Below are 27,268 nucleotides of genomic sequence, written 5' to 3'. Positions count from 1 at the left end.
CTGGAAATCAAGTCGGGAAAACAGGAGTCACCTCGAGCAGCCTGTCTGAGACAGGCCTGGGCTAGAAGATGTGGCAGGTTTTACTTTGAAGAGGTTCAATGGCTTTGATCGGACGAGACACAGTCATTGCTGAACTGAGACTGTTTGGTGACCAGAATTAATTAGAAAACTTTTAATTTCCCGAGAGTGATTAGAAAGTCACGGGGTCTGTAAGAGCTTTTATATCTCTAGATCTAGATGTAGAATCTATACGCATCTATGTGCAGGGTCAATGGGAGACAAAAAATATTTTATAATTGTATGCTGTGAGTGTTTCTTGTTTAATGTACCTGTTACATAGCTCACAAGTCTTTCTCCTTCTATTCGTGGTCTGGTTCTGCCTATATTTATTTATCACCTACTGTTTCTGGCCCAACTCCAACTTCCTTCCAATACTTTGGAGGCACATCCTCTCTCTGGCATCTGGGCTTTCTCCTGTATGTCTCCCTCTACCAGGAAGGCGACTCTACCCTGCTTCTGCTGCCTGCATCCCATCCACCCTGGAGGCCTGAGCCCTAGTTACTCCTCCTCCAGGAAGCCCTTCTCCCCTCTCCTTTTTCCTCGCTCCCGCAGGGTTAGATGGCTCCCACGTGCATCCCCAACCAGCAGAGCTTCCCCCTTCCTGATCATTTAGCCCTCTGTGCTGCTGTCTCTACCTTTTCCCCTCTTCTCAAAACTGTCTCCTTCTTGAAGGCAGGAACCATGCCTTATTCATCTGCCTATTTCTAGTGTCTAGGGAGTTTTGTGGGATGGATGAGTAAATAAATGGTATCTTCAATGTCTGCTGTATGTTTCAGAGGACTCAGTACAAGGCACATAGTGGGCTCTGAATCGAGACCAAGATAACTAACTGAGTTCTAAAGCTCTGCATTTTGTCTTGGCTACAGCAGCCATTCCCTTCTCCTAGAGACAGCGTTTTCTGATTTCAAGGTGTCCACAGCTATAAGTGTGTGTGGAAAACAGTCTGCTTAGGACCCAAGGTTTCCAATGTTTTTCTCATCCATTATGTCAAAGAGCTATTTCCTTTTGGCTTGTAACCAGACCATAAACAAAGGCCAGAGAAACTCTGGGTTATTTTATGATTCCAGTTTAGCCTTTCTCTCTCTCTCTCTCTTTTTTTAAATTGTTTGAACAGAGCATATTTATTACTTGGCAGGCCAGTAAAATGTAAATAAGGTTTGCTGAAGAATGGTCCAAAATTCTCAGGAATTTATCATTTCACAACAACAGAAACAACAAACCACAGGAAGGAAAGGAAAGGGAACTAATATTTAATGGCACTGAGTATATGTCCAGTCATTTACCCGCTTTCTCTCACGTAACCCTCCAAACAACACTGTGAAGTAAATAATCATTATCTGCACTTTCCTGATGAAGAAACTGAGGTTCAATAACTGAGTTAGGGTCCTCAGCTAGAATGACAGAAAGCAGAACTCACACCCACGTCTCTGACCAGAGCTGTATTCTTGCTACAACCTGAACAGAGACCACCAGCCAGGGCAGCAGCCTCTGAGGATGGCTTCATTTAGATTCTGTTGAAAGTTAGAAGTCTTCGTCCCAGAAAATGAGCTCCACATTTTTATTCACAGTTTTGCATAAAATTTAGGCAGTTCATAGGCTCTTCTTGAAGCCCATCCATAAAGCCCTCGATTAAGAACCCTTTAACTAAAAGAATGAAAATAGCTATTGGCTTGGCTTGATCAGTTGTCCAGGACACTTCTGTGCTGATTTTCCCTGTTGGACTGAAACTCATGCTCATGGGGTCACTCAGTCTTAAGACTCATACATAACACAACTGTGGATTCTTGATATCATAAATCCATCCAAACAGGGAATTATAAAATTTTAAATTTTAGAATCAGAAAAATCTTAGAATATCAGAGCTGGAAGGAACCAGAATACAGACAAGTCCACACATAGCTTCATTCTTCAGCTCTGACAGGTAGGAAGTATCAGACACTGAGCCTAAGAGAAGGGACAGGGCCTGCTTGAGGCTACCCAGCAATGGTGATGGAATCAGGATTCAAACCCCCGGTTGCTGGATTCAAAGACAGATCATCGGGTTGAAGATTCAACCAGTGGAAGGAAAGTCATGCAGTCTGCATGGGGATGAGAAAAGTGGTGACAGAGGAACATTCGTTGAGTTCCTTTCAGGTGCCAGGCAGTACAAGGGGACTGGAGATATATTGCATCTTCTCGCTACCCCGATAAGCCTGCAAAGTGAGTATTATTATTTTTATTTTACAAATGGGGGAACAGGCTCAGAGTGGTGAGATAACCAGCCCAAGGTCACACAGCTAGGGAAGCATCAGTGTCTATGGCTATATTACCCTGATGTAGTGGGGAGGAAAGCCAGAGAACAAGACCCTGGTAATGTTTAGCTGCTGCTTTTCCAGGGAGAAAAATTAAACTGACAGATACATATGTTCCGGAAGGTAAGGAGGTGGACACTACTGTGGGCCTTGGTGAAATATCCCTCAGGATTCCCCACCTCCCCTAGCCCTTCTCTGGTCTTCCTCTCACCCAGCAACCTCTGGATAGCTAATTTGGCCTTCATGGACCCTGATGCTGGGGAGGGCATACTCTGGATGACAGAATTAAAACCCCTCACCATGGGAACTGCACATACCCACTCGCTGTGTGAACCACATGGCGTTCTGAGGTCCAGGTCCTCCGTTACGGTGATCCCACCAAGGCCTTTTGCCCCGCGGACCCTACCAACACAGCCCCTGGTCTTTTGCTCTAACAGCCCTGACAACCTTCTTTAACATAAATGGGGGTCCTCATTCATAGTCACGTAAACCTTTTCGATGTTTTAACCAATAGTCGCTTAATATTTAAAGCTTACGGTGCACACTCATATATATTATTTCATTTAACCTCCTTGCAACTCAGGGAAGTTGAGAATTACTAGGTCCTCCTCTTACAGACAAGGACACTGAGACACAGTGAGGCTACATAACTTGCCCGTGGTGACACATCCTGTAAATGGCTGAGCCCGGATTCAAATCCAGATCTGTCTCAATTGAAAGTCTGCTCTCTTTCATGAATATTATTCCCACAGCAGGGGTTAAGAAAGCAGGAAGGTTCTTGGTGCCTTTGTGAGGGTGATGAAGCTTACCTCAGGGAGGCTGGAGGATTGCCGAAGGGTGGGATGATGTTGGTGCTGTCATCAGATCCAGGTCTCCTGACTCCCAGTCTAGAGGACACTTCCTCCCAGACCATATTGCCATTCCTATCAGACCATGTAATTTCTTTTTCTGATTGGGACACAGAGCCAGCAGCCAACAAAGATCACAATCTGTCTGCCTGAAGTCTCCCTGTTTTTTTTTTTTTTAATGCATTTCAAACAAGAACCAGGTTACATCACACTCGTGTGTGTTGAACTGGCCTGTACTTCTCTGGAGACACTCCAGATCCCTATTCTTGTCCCCTAGATGACAGATAAGATGGGGTGACCCAACAGCACCACGGCCTGTTCAGCTCCTGCACAGTCTCGCTACCCATCACCCTTAACCCCTTCCAAACACTGGCTTCTGGTCCCCACCGACATCCCCATCCAATCACTTCCCAAGTCTTCTCAGTGCCACATTCTAAATATTCCACAGCACCACCCAAGTCTAGGCTTGAGTCATTTCCCACCTGGATTGTCATAACGGCCTCCTAGTGTGTCTCTGTCTACAGCCTTGGCCCCTCCAATCTAACCTTCCCACTGCAGCCAGAGGGGCTTCCCACTGCTCTTTAAAGCCCTTCTCCTGCTCTTCACAGTCCTTACCACTTAAACTCCTAAAGGGCTGCCATTTTGGTCTCATCTCCTGCATCTGAAGTCCTTCAGCCATACCCGACCCGTGACAGCTCCAACAGTCCACCTTCCTTCCTCCCCTTTCTGTCTGCAATGCCCTCCCTACAACGACCCACCCCAAGCAATCTGCTTAATTTCTACTCAGTCTTAGAAACTCAGCTTAGATGTCTCTTCCACCGGGAAGCCTTCCCTGACCTCCCGAAACTGTGTTTGAGTCTCTCCTCCTGCCCCCATATGCAGACATTTTTGTCTGCAGTATGTTCCCTGCTACACAACCCCTGTGCCTAGAACTTTACCTGGCTTATGGCAGACACTCAATATATATATTTAAATGAACATTTCCCATGGCTTTCTGGAATTCCTCCACCACAGAACTTACCCCATAGATTATAACTGCCTCTTTCCTTTTCCGGCTCCCCAAGTAGACCAAAAGCTCTGTGAGTCAGGGACCATGCCTTCTTGGTCAATATTTTACCCCAGTGCCTAGTAGGATTCCTGGCATGTGCTAATGGTGTACTTACTTTTGATGAATGAGGATTGGGTGTTGAGGAGAGGAAGCCCTGGGCCTGGGTCAAGGGAGGGGCCTTCCACTGAGAGAAACATTTGCTTCTAACACAAAAGCATGTTGGAGGTGCTGAGATAGGGTAGGAGAACCCATCAAACTGGACATCAGAAATCAGCCACAAACTAAGTGCAGGCCACACCTGGCGGGACCCTTATCTCATTGAGATAAGGCTCACATATGGGATACCTTTGGTGTGCATGCTCAAACTCTTCTTTCAGACAACTCCCTCTATCTCCTTTGCCACCACATCAGGGGCGAGCTAGGCAGGGGCAGCACGGAATGTGCGTATGCGTGGAGCACAGGAGTTAGCGGATCCTGGGGAAGCAATGGGCCGCACACCATCGTGTGTGTGTGTGTGTGTGTGTGTGTGTGTGTGTGTGTGTGTACGGGGGCAGTGTGGCACATAGAGATGGCCAGGACTTTGGAAACCAAGGGTCCTCTGCTGCAGAGCAGAGCCTACTCCATTGGCCGGTGAGCCAGGTAGTTATTAAAGCAGACTTCAAGGTGACTGTCCCAGTCTTGGTGACTGGTGGGGGGACTCTCCCTCAGTTCTTACCACAGTCTCTCCAGTGAGGTACTGGATCTGGAACACTGGTCTAACACCTCGTCTCCCTACTGCTCGTCCCTCCCTCTGAGGCCATCACCCTGCCCCCATGTTCCCAGCTAGGTTACTGGATCCCCCAGAGCCACGAGGGTGCAACCAACTGTGTGGACTAGTGCTAAGTCATGTCTCGACCAGAAAGGAAGTTTTCCTGCACAGAGTGTGGTAAGAACTCCACAAACACTCCCCAAGGGTTCAATCAAGGCTGAAAGGAGCACTTCCACTTCTGGGGAGAGAGAGTTTGTATATAGAGAGTTAATATCATCCTTTCCCTTTCTTTTCCATCAACTATAATTCTTTCTCTGAGAAAACTAAGAGTTCAGAAAGGAGAAACGGGTCAATCCAAAAACAAAAAGTAAAGAAAAGCAGAAACTGTCACAATCTGTCACAACCCTTATGTACTGACCTTGAAATGAAAATCAATACTCAGGAAACTAGAATTACTAAATAATCCCTAAAAAATCAAGCAAGCTAGAAAGTGACCTCTAATTTCATCAGGACAGGCTTGGGGGTTTTCGGGGACATTTTATGAGGAAGCCAAGAGGAAAAGCGAGTTGGCAAAGGACATGCAAAGGCAGAGAGAAAAATGCACAGAAGATGAGCAGGAAGGAGGGGAAGATGGAGGGAGGCTAAGGGGAGACAGAGAGGAAAGGATGGTGGGGAAAGGAGAGAAGATGGAGGAGGGGTGGGAGGAACACATCACATGAAGTAAGGAGAGAAAAACACAAGGCGGGAGTTGGGGGGACAGACAGAAGGAGAGGGGGATGGGGACTTCCCTGGTGGAGCAGTGGTTAAGAATCCGCCTGCCAATGCAGGGCACACAGGTTCGAGCCCTGGTCCGGGAAGACCCCACATGCCGCGGAGCAACTAAGCCTGTGCGCCGCAACTACTGAACCTGTGCTCTAGAGCCCCGCGAGCCACAACTACTGAGCCTGCGTGCCACAACTATGGAAACCCACGCACCTAGAGCCCATGCTCCACAACAAAGAAAAGCCACCGCAATGAGAAGCCTGCTCACCGCTGCGAAGAGTAGCCCCCGCTCACCGCAACTAGAGAAAGCCCGCGCACAGCAACGAAGACCCAATGCAGCCAAAGATAAATAAACAAATAAATAAATAAATAAAAGTAGAGGGGACAAGGCGGGTACAGACAAGCGAAAGGGAAAGTAGTGCACAGAGGGAAGACAAAGGGCGGGGGCAGAAACACAAGAGAGATGGACGTCTGGTCTATAGACCAGACGTAAGGTTGACAAGAGGGAGCGGGGGAAGGAGATGGATGGACTGGGAGCTTGGGGTTAATAGACTCGAACTATTACATTTCGAATGGATAAACAACAAGGTCCTACTGTAGAGCACGGGGAACTCTATCCAATCTCCTGGGATAAACCATAATGAAAAAGAATATTAAAAAAAGAATGTGTGTATGTGTATAACTGAGTCACTTTGCTGTACAGCAGAGATTGGCACACCATTGTAAATCAACTCTACTCCAATAAAAAATCTAAAAAAAAAAGAGAGAGAGAGACATGTTCAGGGTGAGAAGGAGGGGTCAAGACTGTCAAAGTCTTCCTTAGCAGCCCCGGGAGGAGCATCTGGCCTGTGTACTTACATACTTTAGATGATGGAAGACTCACTCCTTTGTGAGGGGACAGAGGAGAGAGAGAGAGGGGAGAAGCACAGGTATGGGAAGGCCATGGGCCCAAGCGCCCGAGGAAGACTTGAGGCATAGCACAGGCAGATGGAGGGGGGTGTCCTTTAGGAGGGCAGAGAGCAAACAGGACAATCCAGAGATGACACCAGCAGAACCAGTCATGTCCGTCCTCACCCCAGAGTCTCAGCCCTCACCTGAGTTGGAGACCAAATTCCTGACCTGCTTGGTAAATCCTGGCGGACTTGGGTACTTTCATCTGGATGCGAGCTGGCCCAGGGCTGGGGGGTGGGGGGGACCTGCGAAGGATACAGGCTTCCTCCGTGTAGGGCACAGCGGCCGCGGTGCCGCCGATGATGTAGCTATAGAAGGAAACCTCGAGGGTGTAGCAATACGAAGTGTGGTCCAGCAGCCCACCGAGGAAGCGACGGCCAGTTCCTGCTTTCACGGCATCTCGGTTAAAGGACGTGCTGGACTGTGAAAGACATAGAAGAGAGGAGAGAATCAGGGCTGGACACCTACTGGCTATGGGACCTTGAGCGAGCACCTCTGGATCTCAGCTTCCTCATCTGAAAAGTGGGATGTGACTCCCACTTTGCAAGATTATTATAAGGATGGATTAAATAGACAATTAAATGAAAGCACCCAGCACAGTTCTTAGGGCATAGTAACTGTCATTTAACAAAGATTTGTGGAAATTTGAATGGGGACAGATGGAGCAAGGAAAAGTAGACAGAGAATAAGAATGATATTACGATAATCAAGACTGAAATTTGGGCACTGCTTTCAACTTTATGATATTGTTTTACATATAGTATCTCATTTAGGCTTCACCCCCTCGACAGGGGCGTCGTAATGTTTCCCCTCTAAGGTGAGGTAATGGAAGTTTATAGTAAGTGACACAGGTCTGGACCAGGACTAAGTGACTCCAGACACCCCAACCCTCCTTCACAAAGCTCCCGCTCCATTAGGGACAGCTGAACTCGTGCTCAGCATCACCAGAGCACAGGCATCATGGCTCTTCTTTCCTTGGGTGTCTACTACCCGCAGCACAGTGGATAGAGAGGAAAGAGCCAGCAGGTCCGCATTTCAAGTCCTCTCTTCAAAAGTGTGTGAGATGTTAGGCAACTAGCCTGATTGGTCTGAGCCTCAGTTTCCTCATCTGTAAAGCGGTGGTAAAAATCACATCTCTTTTACAGAGCTGTGAGGGTCAGTTCACTTGTGGTTAGAAGGGCTTTCTATGCTAACCCATGGAAATCGCAGTAAATGAAGAACCTGGTTTTAATAAGAGAAGGCACGTCCTGTTCAGCATGATATAAGAGAAGCAGGAAAAGGGGGTGGGGCGGAAGAGGGAGAAAGAAAACAGCAAAACAAGACAGATATAGAGACACTGAAAGAAAGAGAGCTGTGTGTATGTATGTGTGTGCGCCTTTGGACGTAAAGGAAAGGATCAGAAAATTAGAGTCTCAGATCAGAAAGGACCGTTGAATTTGAAGCTCATGTAGTGAAATCCAACTCTCTCATTCTAGAGTTGGGTACTGAGGATCAGAGAAGAGGGGAGACAGAGGCTGGACTAGGATAGATGACCTTGACCCAAGCACTAAGCTCTTAAGGAGGCTGCAGTGCAGGAACTCCATCAGGCAAGGCCAGAAATAAAGCTCCTAGACTACAGCCTTTTTGTAGACCCTGGAAACCTCACCCCTGTGAGGGTCTCTGAAGTCTGTGGCCCAGCCTCCTGGAGAATCACAGTCTCCCAGGGTCTCCTCCAGAAGACCACACTCTGCTCTGAAACTGGAGTGGTTTCAAAAAGACAAGGGTTGGCCATCCTCCAGAGATTCCCACAGAAATAAGCATGGCTGTTTTTATCCCCGAGCTACTAATGAGCAGCCATCTCATTCTACCTGTTTCAAATGCTGAGGGACCTTGCCCTAGATACCCAACTTCTCTGGGCTTTAAGTGTCTCTTGGGTATAAAGAGTTGGATTGGGCTAAATAATCTCCCAGTTCCTTTCCTGGTGGGGCATTCCAAGATTCTGGGACTCAGAGTGCCTCTTACCTCATGAGGAAATTCATACTCCCTCCACTAATGTCGAGGCCTGAAGCAACGAGCAGGCACGTTTTCAGCTCATCAACTTCAAAAACTGCTGTGCCCTTTGTGGGCCTCTCCCCCTCTGGCCACTCGGAAATAACAGGCCTCAGAGATTTCGTATCAAAACAAAGAAAAATGTACAAAACCTCTTTCCCAAGTTTGCTTCCACCACAGGCTGATTCCCCTCCTTATCTTCCCTGCCATTTCTCGATATTCCTTTTTGCTGCAAATTATTCTAACTGCCAGTCCACAGCCTCTCCAGTCCTTCCTGGCATGTAAGGGGGTAGTAACAACAGTCTCTGGAGTCTGTTGAGATCTTTACTGCCTGCAAAGTACTTTCATATCTATTATTGCATTTGTCCTCCCAGGAATTTACGAGGCAGGCAAGGCAAAAAATTGTCACCCACAAATTACTGACAAAAAAATTGGGGCCCAGAAAGGGCTATGGAGGAAGAGGATGGTGGACATATGACCCCTGTCAGCAGACATGTTAGGCTCCTTCTAACAGAATGAAGGCCAAAGGTCTGTGAAAGCAGACCCTGGGCCAGGGTCTGGCACTGGGAGATGCTCAGTGAGTTTCTTCTCTTGTTAGCGCTGGAATCAGATCAATGAAACCAATGCCAGCTCCTCAGACAAACCAAGCGCTGTCTTTTCAGAGAGTCTCCCTCCCTGATGGGTGATGAGCTGCTTGCAGGTACAGGCAGAGCTTGTTTACCTCCATCTTTATCACCCACGCAAGACCCAGCACAGAGTAGGTGTTCTGTGAATGTTAAATCAAACTGAACTGAGTGAGGGGACAGACAGGGAGGCGATGGGAGGGAGGGGGCAGTTTGGGGAGGGAAGCTGGGGCTGCCTGACAGAGAACTCTCCACTCACGTAGGAGAAGTCCTCGGCATCCTGGCAGAGGAGCTTGGGGAAGACGGCCTGCCTCTGGAACCGCACCTCATCTTCAAAGATGTTGCCATACATGAAGCCATTCATCATGGTGGAGTGGGCGTGGATGTCAATATAAAACTCCAGGCTTGTTTTCTGTTGAGAGAAAGGATAACAAATGAGACATCGGGACCACAGAGTTTGCCTTAAACACACACACACACACATTCCCTTGTGAGCTAGCCCTATGTCTCTTCAGATGTAGCAACACACATCTGCAATGTGATTGGAGGGGTTGAGAGTAGCAAGGATCAATTTCTCCTTACTTTTATTTTTTAAATAAATTTAAATACATTTAAATTATTACTATTTATTATTATTTAGTAAATTTATTTATTTATTTTTTAATTTTTGGCTGTGTTGGGTCTTTGTTGCTGCATGCGGGCTTTCTCTAGTTGCGGTGAGCGGGGGCTACTCTTCCTTGCAGTGCGTGGACTTCTCATTGTGGTGGCTTCTCTTGTTGTGGAGCACGGGCTCTAGGCGTGAGGGCTTCAAGAGTTGTGGCACGTGGGCTCAGTAGTTGTGGCTTGCGGCTCTTGAGCACAGGCTCAGTATTTGTGGAGCACGGGCTTAGCTGCTCCGCGGCATGTGGGATCTTCCCGGACCAGGGCTCAAACCCGTGTCCCCTGCACTGGCAGGCGGATTCTTAACCACTGTGCCACCAGGGAAATCCCTCTCCTTACTTTTAACACCATCCGCCTTCAGGGTCTCAGAGCGCTACCATTAGCAGCCCTCTTTAGAGGTCTTCTGAAGTGATGCTACCTACCCAGAACAGTTAATACATTCATGACTAAAGGCATTAGCAGAATTTGTTTCTCTGATTAATGAGAAACACCTTCAGGTGACATAATTGTATTTCAATTGGGCCTGCTAATGGTTTTGCCCCAAGTGGGCCATTTCTAGCTGAGGGAATCTGGGGTAAATCATGTACCCGCTTCAAAATTTTTATTTGAAAAATGGGTATTTTAATTCCAACCTCAGAGAGTTAGAGTGGGAATCCAACTCAGCGATAATCATTACTATCATTTACTGCATAGTTAATTCACGCCAGACACCATTCTGGGAGCTTTACATAGGACATCTTAGTTAATTCTTTTATTTAACCTCATTTCATGATGCCACACCTACTCCCCAATAATACATAGTGTATGGGAAAAAATAACCTTGTTGTCTATAAAGGTAATTGTGACTAGTCTCTCTCTGCTCTCTGCTCACATGTATTTAAGGCACTCCCTAGCTTGATGCAATGTTATTTGTTAACCTTCTCATTTATGAGCTCCCCGAAGGTAGGGGGATTGCCTGGAAAGCACCCAGTGCCTGTCCGTGAAGGATGCTCAGTAGCCAGATGCAGAACGAATGAATAAACCACCCAGAGGGATCATTCCAGACACTGCAATAGAGTGCCAGGAATGGGGGAATTTTCAGGCCTTAGAACTTCAACGTCCCTCAAATCTGACTTTCCCTTCCTATATATCTGTCCTTTCTGAGAGTAACATGAGAATAACTGGGACTGAAACCCAGGTCTCCTGACCCTTGACACAGTGAACGTATCACCATTAATGGGTAAGACTAGAAACAGCCATGGCAAGACCTGGCCACCTTTCCATCTGCTTTCTAGCATGTAGTCCTGGGAAAGACGAAAAATCCAGGCTTGGAAGAATTCTCCCTCCTTGGGACACTTTCAAACGAAGTTAAAACCGAATGAAAACCATGTTGCTTCTAGAATGTGGGCCTCATGACTGTCATTTCATTTGCCGCAGACTTGGAGTGAAAAATCATGTCTTGCTGAGCTCCCAGTTCTCTGGGTGGCGTAAGATGCCTTCTGAGAGATACAAGATGCAGAGCTCTGTGTGATATTAAACTCATCATTTTCAGCTTTGGAGGTGGAATATGCAGTGAATCAACAGGAGCCCTATAAAAATTATCTTTGCAATTTTATTTTCTTCAATTGTCTGTCTTTTCCTCTGAGCTTTTGATGAGCTGCAGAGGAAAGGAGGTGGTAGAGAGATGACTTAAGAAATGGGTAAGGAAAAATTGCCGTTTATATCTCTGGATGTGGGAGCTATTAGAAACCAGTTTCTCTGACATTTCCCAGATCAGCTCGGAGTGGGGAGGTTTCCTCCTTAAGGTCAGCCAGCAAGTTAGTGAAGGAATAAGAATTAGAACCTGGCTCCTCTGAAAACCAGTCTGGAGTGGCTTCCACTGCCCCATCCTGACACCTGGCACCTAATGTGATTTTACTTTAAACAACCGTAAAGTGAATTATATTGATTGATTTACCTGGTTCAAAAGTCAATAAGATATGAAAGAATTTACAATGAACAATCTCCCTTCTACCCCTGTCCTCCAGGCACCCAGGCACACTCCCCAGAGGCATCTCACATTACCAGTTTCTCATACAAACTTCCAGAGATCATTTACACACCAACAAGTAAATATTCCTCCCCCTACCCACTTTGCCCCAACGCACACAAAAGGTAACACACTAAAAACACGTCGTTTGGGGAATTCCCTGGCGGGCCAGTGGTTAGGACTCTGCGCTTTTCACTGCTGAGGACCTGGGTTCAGTCCCTGCTTGGGGAACTAAGATCCTGCAAGCCGCATGGGATAAAAACACAATAAAAAATAAAAACACAATTTTTGGATCAACCTTTTTCCTCTCAACATATCTTAGAGATAATTCTTTCTCAGTACATGGTTACCTCATTTTTCTAAACAGTCGTATATAAACTAGGCAGTTCCCCACTGACAGACATTTGTTTCCAACCTTCTGTTACAAAGTCTTAGTGATTGACTCTGTTATAAACACCATTTCACACATATACAATTATACGTAGGATAAATTCCTAGAGGTAGAATTTCTGGGTCCTATGTGCATTTGTGATTCTGATCAACATTGATGAACTGACCTCCTTAGAAGGACCAGTTTGCAATCCTAGCAATGTATAACAGCATCAGTTTCATGATTACCTTGCAAACATGGATGTGATCAAACTCTTTGATACTTTCCAATTTGGTGGTGAAAATGATATCTAAGATTAGTTTTAATCTGAATCTCTTTTAGTATAATTATCTTTTATTATATGGTTACTATTTTTCACATATTTAGGAACTATTAGCATTTTCTTTTCTATGGATTGTCTGTTCATTTCCGTTGTCCATTTTAAAAATTGGGTTTCAGGGCTTTATTCCTTATTGATTTATAGAAACTATATACTAGAGAAATTAGCCTTTGTGTGTAGTATAAAATACTTTTGCTCAGTTTGTCATTTGTCTTTTGACTTCACGTCTGCTAGTACTTTTTTTCCATGTGGAAATTTTTAATGTTAACTTTTTAGACAGATTTATCAGTCTTTTGTGGTTTCTGGGTTGAATTCTTTCATTGGTTCTTCTATTATTTCTATTGTTTCACTTCTTATATTTAAAAATTTCATTTCAGTTTTAATTTACATGGACGCAGGGTGTGAGGTAAGGGTTAAACTTTATTGTCCCATACCATTTATCAAGTTGTGCATCTTTTCCCCACTGACTTGAAAAGCCATCTTTACCATATAACTTTCTTGTATGTATTTGGGTTGATTGTTGGACTTTCTATTCTCTTCTAATCATTTGTCTATTCATGTGTCAGTACTACACAATTTTAATTATGTTAAGTTTATAATGTATGTTAATATTTGGAGGGCTAGTATCACCTCATTATGCTTCTTTCCCCATATTTTCCTGTATTTTCTTGCATATTTTTCTATACAATCTTTGTAATTAGCTTCTTTAATTTTCCTTGCTCCCCCAATCCTGTCAAGATTCTTATCACTTTGAGGCTTCCAATCCAAGAATATGCTTTGACTTTACATTTATTCCATTTTCTTTTGGGTACAGCAGAAAATTTTAAAAGCTTTTTTTCTTTTTTTCCTTCATATAGACCCTGAACATTCTTTTTGATGCCAAGGCAGTTTATATTTTTAATTGTTGTTGTAAACATGATATCTTCCATTAAATCTTCTAACTGGTAGTTCTTTATACATATAAAGACTCTGATTTTCAATGGTTTAAATATGTACCCAGACACCTCATTAATTCTATTAGTTCTTATAATAATTTCTCATTTTATTTTTTTGAGTTTTCATTTGCTTACTTATTCAACAAATAACCACTGAGTACCTACTACGTGTCATATAGTGTTCTAGGCACTGGGAATATGCACCAGGGAGTGTTCTGGGCACTAGGATATAGCAATGAACACAACAGAAATCTCCTGATCTCAAAGAGTTTACATTCTATGGGAGAGAAAGAAAATAAACCAATTAATAAAAGTACTAGATGTCAGGAGGTATAAATGCCATGGAACCAAATAAAGCATATTAAGAGAATAGAAAGTAATAGAGGTTCTGGAAAAACAGAGACTTGAATGCAGTAGGAGAGTTAGTCTTGAGGATATCAGGTTAATAGTCTTCCCGGTAGAAGGAGAAGTCAATGTACTTGGCATGTTCAAGGAACAGCCAGGAGGTGAGGATGACTGAGGTGAATAAAGGGGGCAGTATTTTCCAGGTTTGCAATCTTATCACATACACTTAGCAATTTTATCTCCTCTTTTCTAGTTTTTATGCTTCTGATTCCTTTTTTGTATCTAACTGCATTGGCTAGTATCTTCAAAACAATGTTAAAGGACTATTTAGTTTCTAAGATCGCCTCCCACTCTGAGAGTCTAAATTCTACCTGGAGTACAAAAAGATCTAGGGAATTTGCCTGCATAGGGTCTGAGTTTGAAGTCTTAGCTCTTCTTCGTCTTCACTACACATATTCAGCACTATGCTGGCAAATGCCAAAGACCACAAATGCTAATTTCCTCACCATCCTGATGATGTTTGGTGCCTAAACTGGCTTTATGGACTTATGTTGCTTCATTAGAATGGAGCAGGGAAGGCAGAGCAGAGTTCCTACCTCTGGTTCTAATGTAAACATAATCTGTGACCACGAATAAGCAGCAGCTCTTCACTGTGCCTCAATTTCCGCATCTTTAAAAGTAGCTGTTGGATGAGAGAGAAGAGATACGGCTTTCTTAAACTTTTTATGATTTCTTCTCATGCTCAGTTAAAATAAATCCCTCCTTCTCCAAACAGCTTCTTGCTTGGGCCTTGATGTCAGTATTTGTTACTGTATAAGTATACTTGAATACTGTATAGATATACTTGTATACTTGTTACTGTAATCTGTCTGAAAAGTATGTCTGTCTGCCTGTGAGCTCTTTGAGGATAGGGACCATGTCTGATTTGAGTCCCATGGCTTTCTTAGTCTACTACAATAGCTTCTGACCTCTTTTTTTTGCTGCTTCAAAGCGACCTTTTAAAATGCAAACAAGGGACTTCCCTGGTGGTCCAGCAGTTAAGACTCCATACTCCCAATGCAGGGGGCCCGGGTTTGATACCTGGGCAGGGAGCTAGAGCCCAATGCTGCAACTAAGATGTTGCATGTCGCAGCTAAAGATCCCACACACTACAACTAAAAGATCCTGCATGTCACAGCTAAATATCCTGCACACTGCAACAAAGACCCCACATGCTGCAACAAAGACCCCACTTGCCACAACAAAGACCCAGTGCAGCCAAATAAATATTTTTATTTAAAAAAATTGTTTTTATTGGGTATAGTTATTTTACAATGTTGTGTTAGTTTCTACTGTACAGCGAAGTGGAGTTCCCTGTGCTATACAGCAGGTTCTTATTAGTTATCTATTTTATACCTATTAGTGTATATATGTCAATCCCAATCCATCCCAATGCCCTCCTCCCCCGCTTTCTGCTATTCGTGTCCATACACTTGTTCTCTACATCTGTGTCTCTATTTCTGCCTTGCAAACTAGTTCATCTGTACCATTCTTCTAGATTCCACATATATGTGTTATATACGATGTTTGTTTTTCTCTTCCTGACGTATTTCACTCAGTATGACAGTCTCTAGGTCCATCCACGTCTCTTCTACAAATGACATCTCTTCTACAAATGACCCAATTTCTTTTCTTTTTATGGTTGAGTAATATTCCACTGTATACACATAACACATCTTCTTTACCCATTCTTCAGTTGATGAACATTAAGGTTGCTTCCATAACCTGGCTCTTGTAAAGAGTGCTGCAGTGAACATTGGGGTGCATGTGACTTATTGAATATTGGTTTTCTCTGGGTATATGCCCAGTAGTGGGATTGCTGGATCACATGGTAATTCTATTTCTACTTTTTTAAGGAGCCTCCATACTGTTCTCCATAGTGGCTGCATCAATTTACATTCCTACCAACAGTGCAAGAGTGTTCCTTTTTTCTACACACCCTCTCCAGCATTTATTATTTGTAGATTTTCTGATGATGCCCATTCTAACCGGGGTGAGGTGATACCTCATTGTAGTTTTGATTTGCATTTCTCTAATAATTAGTAAAGTTGAGCAGTTTCTAATGTGCCTCTTGTCCAGCTATATGTTTTCTTTGGAGAAATGTCTATTTAGGTCTTCTGCCACTTTTTTGATTGGGTCGTTTGTTTTCTTGATATTAAGTTGCATGAGCTGTTTATATATTTTGGAGATTAATCTTTTGTCCGTTGATTTCTTTGCAAATATTTTCTCCCATTCTGAGGGTTGTCTTTTCGTCTTGTTTATAGTTTCCTTTGCTGTGCAAAAGCTTTTAAGTTTCATTAGGTCCCATTTGCTTATTTTTGGTTTTATTTCCATTACTCTAGGAGGTGGGTCAAAAAACATCTTGCTGTGATTTATGTCAAAGAGTGTTCTTCTTATGTTTTCCTCTAAGAGTTTTATAGTGTCCGGTCTTAAATTTAGTTCTTTAATCCATTTTGAGCTTATTCTTGTGTATGGTGTTAGGGAGTGTTCTAATTTCATTCTTTTACATGTAGCTGCCCAGTTTTCCAAGCACCACTTATTGAAGAGACTGTCTGTTCTCCATTGTATATCATTGCCTCCTTTGTCAAAGATTAGTTGACCATAGGTGCGTGGGTTTATCTCTGGGCTTTCTATCCTGTTCCATTGATCTATATCTCTGTTTTTGTGTCAGTATCATATTGTCTTGATTACTGTAGCTTTGTAGTAGAGTCTGAAGTCAGGGAGTCTGATTCCTCCAGGTCCGTTTTATTTTTCTCAAGAGTGCTTTGTCTATTTGGGGTCTTTTGTGTCTCCATACAAATTTTAAGATTTTTTTTTCTAGTTCTGTAAAGAAAAATGTCATTGGTAATTTGATAGGGATTGCATTGAATCTGTGCATTGCTTTGGATAGTATAGTCATTTTCACAATATTGATTCTTCCAATCCAAGCACATGGTATATCTCTCCATCTGTTTATGTCATCTTTGATTTCTTTCATCAGTGTCTTATACTTTTCTGAGTACAGGTCTTTTACCTCCTTAGGTAGGTTTGTTCCTAGGTATTTTATTCTTTTTGTTGCAATGGTGAAAAATCTTCCAACAAACAAAAGTCCAGGACCAGAGGGCTTCACAGGTGAATTCTATCAAACATTTAGAGAAGAACTAACACCCATCCTTCTCAAACTCTTCCAAAAGTTTGCAGAGGAAGGAAAACTCCCAACTCATTCTACAAGGCCACCATCACCCTGAGACCAAAACCAGACAAAGCTACTACAGAAAAAGAAAATTACAGACCAATATCACTGATGAATATAGATGCAAAAATCCTCAACAAAATACTAGCAAACAGAATCTAACAACACATTAAAAGGATCATACACCATGATCAAGTGGGATTTATCCCAGGGATGAAAGCATTCTTCAATATACGCAAATCAATCAACGTGATACACCATATTAACAAACTGAAGGATAAAAACCATATGATCATCTCAATAGATGCAGAAAAAGCTTTTGGCAAAATTCAACACCCACTTATGATAAAAACTCTCCAGAAAGTGGGCATAGAGGGAACCTACCTCAACATAATAAAGGCCATATACAACAAACCCACAGCAAACATCATTCTCAATGGTGAAAAACTGAAAGCATTTCCTCTAAGATCAGGAACAAGACAAGGATGTCCACTCTCGCTCCTATAATTCAACATAGTTTTGGAAGTCCTAGCCACGGCAGTCAGAGAAGAAAAAGAAAAAGAAGGAATCCAAATTGGAAAAGAGAAAGTAAAACTGTTACTGTTTGCAGATGACATGATACTATACATAGAAAATCCTAAAGATGCCACCAGAAAACTACTAGAGTTATTCAGTGAATTTGATAAAGTTGCAGGATACAAAATTAATGCACAGAAATCTCTTGCATTCCTATACACTAACAACGAAAGTTCAGAAAGAGAAATTAAGGAAAATAAATATATTTTTAGAAAATCTTTAAAATAAATAAATAAATAAAATGCAAACAAACTGGGACTTCCCTGGCAGTCCAGTGCTTAAGACTCTGTGCTTCCACTGCAGGGTCGCCAGTTCGATCCCTGGTTGGGGAACTGGGATCCCACATGCCATGCGACATGACCAAAAATAAATAAATAAATGAAATTCTCCAGTTAAAACTGTTCTACCATTCCCTGTTGCTCACAGGATAGAGTCCAAACCCCTTAATATATTTGCATAGGTCCTGTGTGATCTGGCCCCTGTCTAGTCTCAGCTCTTACCAATTCTGGTCTGATATTCTACACTACAGTCCTATAGTGCTGCCTGGAGTACTTCAAAACTCTATGCTTTTGACTTTTGTCTCCACATTTACACACAATGAATGTCTCCTCTGCCTGGAATACATGATCTCTTTATCTGGCTAACTCTGACACAACCTTAATATTTAAGGCAGAAACTAAGTGAATGCTCACCAGTTCCACTTCCTTTTCCTGGACCATGGAAGACATCTCCCAGTCTACTTTGAAATTTGGTTGGGATCAAATGGGATGCGGGCAGCGGTAACAAGTGTCATTTCCAAGCCTGGCCATTAAACTTGCACACAATCACCCACATTCCTGATCTTGTGCATGGAAGCTACATGTAAAAACAATGGTATCGTAAGAAGGAAAAAGGATAGGTAGTAAGAAGGAAAAATGTTAGGTCGCTGAATCAACACTGAGAGGAAAATGGCCAGGGGAGTCACCTGAGCTGCATCAGACTGTGATGAACCTTTACTGTATTAAGCCACTGAGATTTGGGGATTGCTTGTTATAGCATCTAATATTATTCATCCGACTGGTACAAAATATAAATTCAAATAGCCTTATTTTATCCTTCAGGGATGAGTTAACAGCCTCCTCTGTGCTCTCACAATTCTCTCTCCTGGCACTGACCACATGGCTTTGTTTATCTCCATCTACTATTAGAATGTGGACTCTTTCAGGGCAGGGACATACATTGCTGATTTTTTAAATCCACAGGACCAGAGCAAGGCCTGGTATATAGTAGGTTATCATTAGAGGTCTAGTAAGGGAATGAATAGAAAATGAATCAGTGAATTGATTGAATAATGAGTGAATTAAATGAATGAACAGCTGCACCTGAATGTTTTTCCAGCAGTCAAATGAGGTACTTTTCTGTGGCTGTGTCAGAGCAAGGGGTGTGCAGCTAATTCAGAGCCCTTAATTACAGTTTGGGATTGGGAATGGAAGCGGGGACAGCATCTCTGTTCTTTCCTTCTGAACTTAAGAAACTTAATTAAAACCGAGCAATGAAGGGCTGTCCCCTTGCCAGCAGCCAACAGCTCAACCTGCAATCAGGGGCCTAAAGAGTAAATTAAAAGCAGTGCCAGTAAAATTAAAACTACCTTAGGGCATATTTGGAACATAATTTAGTGTGGAGTTTGCTTCCTCCTAGACACCGGGGAGGAAATGAGTTAGTTTGTTTTTGTTTGTTTTCTTGGGGTTTTTTTCCCCTACATTCTAGGCTGCTTCCCTGCTTCACATCAGGTGGCATAAGCCAAAGCCTGAGCTTGGGGCTATGATGTGGGCTGAGTCCTCCACATTAGGGCAGCACTTCAGGGTGGACCACATATTCAATCCAATGAAAGAAGGGAAACCCCACCCAGGAAGGGCAGAAGGATTTATCTCAGGTTTGGAGATGAGAAAGAAACTGAAACTTAGGCGGGGATAAGGACAAGTTGAGGAGGGTAAACTGCTTTAGTGTTCCCTTTGTATAGAGGAGGGAGCTGAAGCTAACAGAGTTTAAGTAACTTGCCCCAGTGGATGCAGCAGGAAGTGGAGAGACTCAAACCCAGGCTCTGGTTACAAGCCACGCCAGGCATCCTGCTGTGCTCGCAGGAGCTAGCAGTCCAGCAAGGCAATCACCCTCATCCCAGGAAGGAAGCTTAGGCTCAGCCTCTCAGAAAGGTTGGGGGGGGTGGGGAGAGCAAGGAGGGTTAGAGAACTTTCAGACAACTCCCCTGCTCAGATTTGCACAAGGCAGCTCTTTCCCCATGGACCTAGGCAAAAAAGCCCCAAATCTATTTTTTTTATCATCACCTAAAATGTCTCCCTGTCTGTTTTTCAGAAGTTAAAGTAGATACTTATGGAAGTCAGGGTGCGTGTCCTAAAGCAGGAAGGAGAAATTTTAAGAAAAATAGAGAATTATTTCCTTAGAAACAACTGAGCAGAACTTCACTGGTGGCGCAGTGGTTAAGAATCTACCTGCCAATGTAGGGGATATGGGTTTGAGCCCTGGTCCGTGAAGACCTCACATGCCGCGGAGCAACTAAGCCAGTGTGCCACAACTACTGAGCCTGTACTCTAGAGCCCATGTGCCACAACTACTGAGCCTGTGCGCTAGAGCCCACGAGGTACGACTACCAAAGCCCGTGTGCCCAGAGCCTGTGCTCCACAACAAGAGAAGCCACTGTAATGAGAAGCCCGTGCACAGCAACGAAGAGTAGCCCCTGCTCACCGCAACTAGAGAAAGTCTGCGTGCAGCAACAAAGACCCAACACAGCCAAAAATAAAAATTAATTAATTAATTAAAAACAGAAACAAAAACAACTGAGCAACTCTAAGAGACAAAATGATGTCCTTTATCACACATAGCCTAGATCTCTGAAGTGGCCCAATTAAGGCTTCTCTCCTCGCCCTGAGTGTGGCTGGACTGACATTCCTGCCACAAAAAATAAAAAGCATGCAATGAATCAGTGGGGACAAAAGGAGGAACAACCACAAAAGAAACCCAGGCAGCCAGCCTAGGGCACCGAGGGGAGGCGCTATGGCTCTTTTTTTTGTTTGTTTGTTTATTCTGTTTGCGGTATGTGGGCCTCTCACTGTTGTGGCCTCTCCCTTTGCGGAGCACAGGCTCCAGACGCGCAGGCTCAGCGGCCATGGCTTACGGGCCCAGCTGCTCCGCTGCATGTGGGATCTTCCCGGACCGGGGCACGAACCCGTGTCCCCTGCATCGGCAGGCGGACTCTCAACCACTGCGCCACCAGGGAAGCCCTTTATTTATTTATTTTTTTAATTTTTATTTTTTTTTGGTGGTACGCGGGCCTCTCACCGTTGCGGCCTCTCCTGACGCGGAGCACAGGCTCCGGACGCACAGGCCCAGCGGCCACGGCCCATGGGCCCAGCCGCTCCGCAGCACGTGGGATCCTCCCGGACCGGGGCACGAACCAGCGTCCCCCTGCATCGGCAGGCGGACCCTCAACCACTGTGCCACCAGGGAAGCCCGCGCTATGGCTCTTTGTCTCCTGCTTCTCTTCTCTTTACTCTCCAGCCTTGCTGACACCCACCCCTCGCCCTGCCCCCACCCCCGCCCCATAACTTCCCCAGCACGCGCAGGTTCTCCTCTCTGTGCTTCTGTGTCTGCTACTCCTGTGGCGGCCGTGGGGGTGGGGGCCGGGGGGTGCCTACTCCCCCTCCCTTTCCCCTCCTGGTAACTTCTTTCTCACCTTTCACTGACAGGCCCAACGGCCTCTTGTCTGTGTAGCCTCCCTTTACTCTCCCAGGGACAGCAGCTCTCTTTTCTGGACTCCCACAGATTTTTAAAATACTCTTCTGTTAAGGTGTTTATCATCCAGTTTTTTCATTCATTTAACAAATATTTACTATGAACCTACTATGTTGCAGGACCTAGGGGTGAACAAGACAGAAGAGGTTCCTGCCTTTGGGGAGCTGGCCTCCAGGTGGGGACGACGTGCCATGAGCAGCAGCTAAGCAAGGTGATGGCAGATTGTAACGCATGCTAGGAATGCCTGGGGTGAGCCACAGGATGGTGAATAAGTGAGTGGATGGGGCAGGGTCTACTTGAGATAGTGTGATCAGGAAAGGCTTCTGATATTTGAGCTGAGCCTTGAAGGATGAAAACCACAAGCCATTCAATGAGGCCAGCAAGAGAATTCTGGGTAAATAAAGGCTCTGAAGCAAGGATGACTGTGGTATTTTCAAAGACCAGAGGAAAGGCCAATGGCTGTATCATGATTAGTACTGGAGGTTAGCCTGGAGAGGCTTATAGGGTCCAGCTCACGCAGGGCCTTGCTGGCCAGAGTCAGAGTTTGGAGTGTCTCCTATGTACAGTGGAAGCCATCTCAGTAGGGGAATGCTGTAAAAACATTACCCTGCCTGTGGTGTAGATAATGGATTTTAGTGGCGCATGAGTAGGAGCAGATGCACTGGTGTCTCCTAAGAGATCATAGTAGTGGTGACAGTAGAGATGAAAAGAGAGGGACATATCTGATAAATATATTGGCCACACCTCTATAGGACCTGCACACGGTTTCTATGCAAGAAGAATCAAAGATGGATCAAGGGGTGATGCCTTGAGCAACTGGGCAGATAGTGGTGCTGTGGAGAGAGATGGAGGAAACTGGGATGCAGACCAGTTGGAAGGGTGGTGAGAAATTCAGGAGTTCTGACGTGGATCTCTGCATTTGCAACGACTATCAGATACCGATGTCAGGTAGGCAGTTAAATATATGAAAATGGAGCGCTGGGGAGAAGACTGGACTAGAGATGTAAATGTGGGCATTATTAGCGTGGAGGTGCTCCTTGAGGTCACTGCGGGGAGAGTGTGGATCCAGAAGAGGTCCCAAGATTGAGCCTGGGACCTGCTAAGGTTGAGACTTTGGGTAAAAGAAGAAGCAAAGGAGACTGGGGAGCGGCCAGAGAAGGAGGAAGTAAAAAGGACAGTGTGTTTTCATGAAAACCAAGAGAAAAAAAAAAAAAGAAAGGTTTTAAGAAAGAGGGGGGTGTGGTCTGTGAACCCGGTAAAGGCTGGGACCATGCCTGGCTCACCTCTGCATCCCCAGGGTGTATTATAGGGCCCAGCACTCAGTAAGTCATCAGGGACATTTGCTGAGTGACAAAATAAGTAAGTGAGTGAATGGACCAGGTATCCTGCACTCAGAGAAAGGGGCTGTGCGGGGTGTGGTGTTAGGAGTCTCAGGGCCTAGATTCTAGCCAGCGGAGCTATGGAGGGAGGATAATAATAGCAGTATGGCACTTACTACCTGCCAGGCACTCATGAACCCTCCCACAACCCTATTTGATAGAAACATCATTTACAAGTGAGGAAACTAAGGCATAGAGAGGTTAAGTAACTTTCAAAGGATCCCCCAGACCACATAGCGGTAACTGGCCGGACCCAAATAGTCTGGCTCTACCATCCATGCTCTTAACCATGACCCCATCATCAAAAGCTGGTGATATTTATTAAGTGCTTCCTATGTATGGTCTTGTAATAAAAATCCTGTGCAGTAAGCACTGTTATCAAACTGAGACAAAGAGCTCACAAGGGGCAGAGCTGCAATTCAAACCCATGCCTTTCTGATCTAGGGCTAAGCCGTTCATCTTTAAGCTATTCAGAACACCCAGCCTCTGCATCTGTGGCCTCTTTGGCCTCAGCAGAATAAACCTCAGGGCAAAGGAAATTTGTGAGAGTGATGCTTAGGTGTGGGGAGAAAGCACCAGTAGCAACAAGGTGAAGGGTAAAAATATTTTTCTACTCTTACAGTCCTACTCTCCTTAGAAATGAAAAGTAGGATGTGCATGTAAATGGAGGCATTTCTACATCTCTTCCAAGGATCCGGGAAGAGCCAGGTCTGGCCTGGCAGGAGGGAGCCTTCCTTGGCTTCCATCCCCTCCTCCACTCCTGCCTAGAAAAAGGGAGAGAGAACAACGACTCAGCACAAGCCGTCTGGGTTCCTAACAGACCCTCCCAGAACAAAAGAAGAACTGCTGACCTCTGTCTCCTGCTTACTGTAGCAGTGATTGGTGACCCCCGCGTTGACCAAGACAATGATGATGATGATAGAAGAGGGTAGTCACAAGAGTTCCATGGTTTTGGGATCTGGCAGACTTGGCTTCAAGTGTCAGCTTAGCCATGGGTGGGCTTTATGACCTGCACCACAGTTTCCTCATCTAAAAATTGGGGATAATAATCCCAACCTCACAGGGTTTCCATGAAGTCGAATGAGGTGACTGGCTTTGCACCTGGCAAAACATCTGGCAGATTATACACTCTATACATTCTTTTCAGCCACACAGTGATGATACTTGGTTCAAGTGCTGTGCTTGGCACCAGGGATATGGACCTCTTTGAGTTCAAAACTTTACAGGGAAGATGGACATTTAAAAAGTAATTGCATGTGCAACGGAAGACTCAAAGACAGGTGCAGGGGCTATAGGAGCATAGACGTGAGAGGGGCTTGGGAACCCAGCTTACATAAATGTAAATTTCTTCCTTGTTCAGTAGAACATCTATGGACAATAACCACTATCTTGCACATTTGTAGAGTGTAAAAACCATTCTCACACCAATGAGTTCGTTTGATTTTCTCAACAATTCACTAAAGTAAATAAGATCGTGGTCTTAGTTTCTCAGAAGAAGCTCCGAGACAGGCTTGTCAAGATCTCAGAGCAGGTTAGGGTCTGAACTGGGCTTCTAATGTACATCACACTGCTTCCAAAGCCTCTGCTTGATTCTTACCCTTGGGGGTACCCCAGGTGTTCACTCCTGCATCTAGAGTGGACATAGATACAAATGGAAAAGCCAGGCCTTCCTGCAGAAAGCCCCAGTCTGAGCAGGAAGATGAGACAAAACAAGAAAAGGACTGAGATGATATAATATTTAAGCCTGTGAGAGCTGAGGGACATCTTAATTTTATAATTAAAAGTTAATGTTGCTTCGTTATATATCAAAGGCTGATGAAACTAGGGCACCCCCAGGAACGTATTAAGAGCTCAGTAAGGGCTTCCCTGGTGGTGCAGTGGTTGAGAGTCCGCCTGCCGATGCGGGGGACATGGGTTCGTGCCCCGGTCCGGGAGGATCCCACATGCCGCGGAGTGGCTGGGCACCTGAGCCATGGCCGCTGAGCCTGCGCCTATGAGCCTGTGCTCCGCAACGGGAGAGGCCACGACAGTGAGAGGCCCGCGTACCGCAATAAAAAAAAAAAAACTCAGTAAATACGTGTGGTCTGAATGCTTAGAGGCGTCTCCTAGAGGAGGTTGCTAGCTGATCCAGAGAGTTAATAATGTAGCTCTAACTGCTGAGCTGGGACCCTGTCCTCAGGATACGTTAGTTCCTTTCTTCCCAGGAAGTCCATCTTGGCTCTCCTACTAACCTGACCTGTGGCTCTGGAGAAGACCCTCTCCTCTCCTCAACTGCCCCATTTAGAGAGTTGATTTGGTGACTTCTCAGAGCCCATTTATGCCCTGAGAGTCTAATATTTTTCAATCACCTCATTTTTCTGCTTTGCACTCTTGTTTTGTTTTTTCTCCTACTGTGGCCTCTGAGGACAGATTCTGCCAGCCTTTCCCACCTTATCTCCTTTAAGACCTGAGTGCATCATCCTTAACCTTGGCACAGCCCTGTGGGGAGAGAAATACTGCAAGACGGCCGTGCAACCACATCTCCAAGCTAATGCAGTCTTCCCATTCGGTAGAGTAGATATCACTGCTTTTCAAAGAACCGTGCAGGGGTGTCAGCATTCGTGCCGAAATTATGCACTTTGTCCTAGAGAACCCTAAGATGGTTCCTACCTGCTTTATTCGGTGCAGGTGGCGAGGGGAGAGACAGGGAGGGATCCCATGGCAGTTCCTTTGTTCTTTCCTCCACTCCCACCTCCCCCTCTCTCCTCCTCTCTTCTCTCTCTTCACTCCTTCTCTCCTGCTGTCCCCCTTCCCCACCACCAAGTGTCCATAAGGCTTCCGGGGCTCTGGGAGGAGTGTGTGAAGATGGGGTGAAGTGACAGCTGAAGGAAACATCCATTCGCTGGGTGGTCAGGGAAGACTGTGGAACAGGAGGCTGTTGAGCAAGGCGTTGAAAGACCAGAAGGTTCTCGCCAAGTGGGTGAAAAGTGGGGAGCTGCCAGCAGAGAGAAGGGCATCCTAGGCAGAGGGAGTGTGTGAGCAAAATCCCCAAGACCAAAACCCACCCAGCCCATTCAGGGAACGATAGGGCGCTTGGCACCATTGAAGGGTACAGAGTGGAGGGGCAGTGGGGTGAGGGGAGGGGCTGGAGAAGAGTCTAGGGACCGTTCATGGAAGGCCTTGCAAGCCACGAAGGAGTTGGGGCTTGTCCTGCAAAGTAGAAAACGGAGAGCCAGAGAGGTATTTTATAGAAGCATAACATGATTACATGTGCCTTTCATCAAGATTGTTCTGGAGGCTGTGACGAGGAAGAATTGGGGGTTGTAAGCCTCAAAGGCATGAAATGGCTGGGACATTTTTGTCAGAGTCCAAGTGAAGACTAATTGAAGAAAGACAAGATTATGAATCAAAGTAGGGTAGTGAGGATGAGAAGATGGGTACAGATATGAGGCGCATTAGAAGGTAAGATTGCCAGTGCTGAGTATGGGACCAAAATTTGGGCTGATTCCCAGGTTTCTGGCTTGGGTGGCTGGGTAGAGGGTGGGATCATTCCCTGAGATTAAGAGTGTCATCATCTTACAAGTTTGAGTTGGATGTTTGCCTCCTAGGTACTTGTCCCCAGTTAGAATGAGATGCTATCAGATGGTCTCTGGTCTTAGGTTATGACATTTTGATTCAAACAAGTTGGTTTTTCCTAAACATGGCTATTTGTGTGAAAAAACGTGTTTCCCATGCAATCATATATCTCCTATAAGAATAGGGCTATTTATTAATATAGTTAGACATAAGCATTATTGCACATTTTTGATAGGATACAGAATCAGAACAAGAGTTTTAAAAAAATCAAAAACCTACATACACATACTCAAACACCTGGGTTCCCTACTGGAATGCGAATGGCATGAGGACAAGGGCTTTTCTCAAGCTGTTACTTTGCTGCAGGCTCTCACTCCCTCTGAATAGAAGAGATTGATTGCCATGGACTCATCACACATCCAGGAAGCAGCAAGGAGTGAGGGGGCAGTGGTGAGAGGTGAGCGAGGGTTGGACAAGGAGGTGTGGGACAAACTAGGCTTTATCTCTTAGTTTGAAGGGAAGTCCCAAGACAGTGCAGTTTCCTTCATCCACATCCACATAAAAACCTTCGTCAATAGCCAAGACACAGGGCTTCCCTGGTGGCGCAGTGGTTGAGAGTCTGCCTGCCAATGCAGGGGACACGGGTTCATGCCCCGGTCAGGGAAGATCCCACATGCCGCGGAGCGCCTGGGCCCGTGAGCCGTGGCCGCTGAGCCTGCATGTCCGGAGCCTGTGCTCCGCAGC

The 27,268-nt window shown here is 45.1% G+C and overlaps 1 protein-coding gene across 1 annotated transcript in view; it reads right to left on the bottom strand.

The window, feature by feature from the left end:
• AGBL4 (AGBL carboxypeptidase 4) overlaps positions 1 to 27,268 on the bottom strand; it is a 202,719-nt gene that overhangs the window by 50,683 nt on the left and 124,768 nt on the right. Inside the window, 2 exon segments of the mRNA XM_007472148.1 lie at positions 6,967 to 7,129; positions 9,619 to 9,771. Of these exon segments, the coding sequence (XP_007472210.1) occupies positions 6,967 to 7,129; positions 9,619 to 9,771 (316 nt within the window).

Source organism: Lipotes vexillifer, unplaced genomic scaffold, assembly GCF_000442215.2.
Source record: "Lipotes vexillifer unplaced genomic scaffold, Lipotes_vexillifer_v1.1 scaffold1375, whole genome shotgun sequence".
Lineage (NCBI taxonomy): Eukaryota > Metazoa > Chordata > Mammalia > Artiodactyla > Lipotidae > Lipotes > Lipotes vexillifer.
This window is presented reverse-complemented; position numbering and strand designations above follow the sequence as displayed.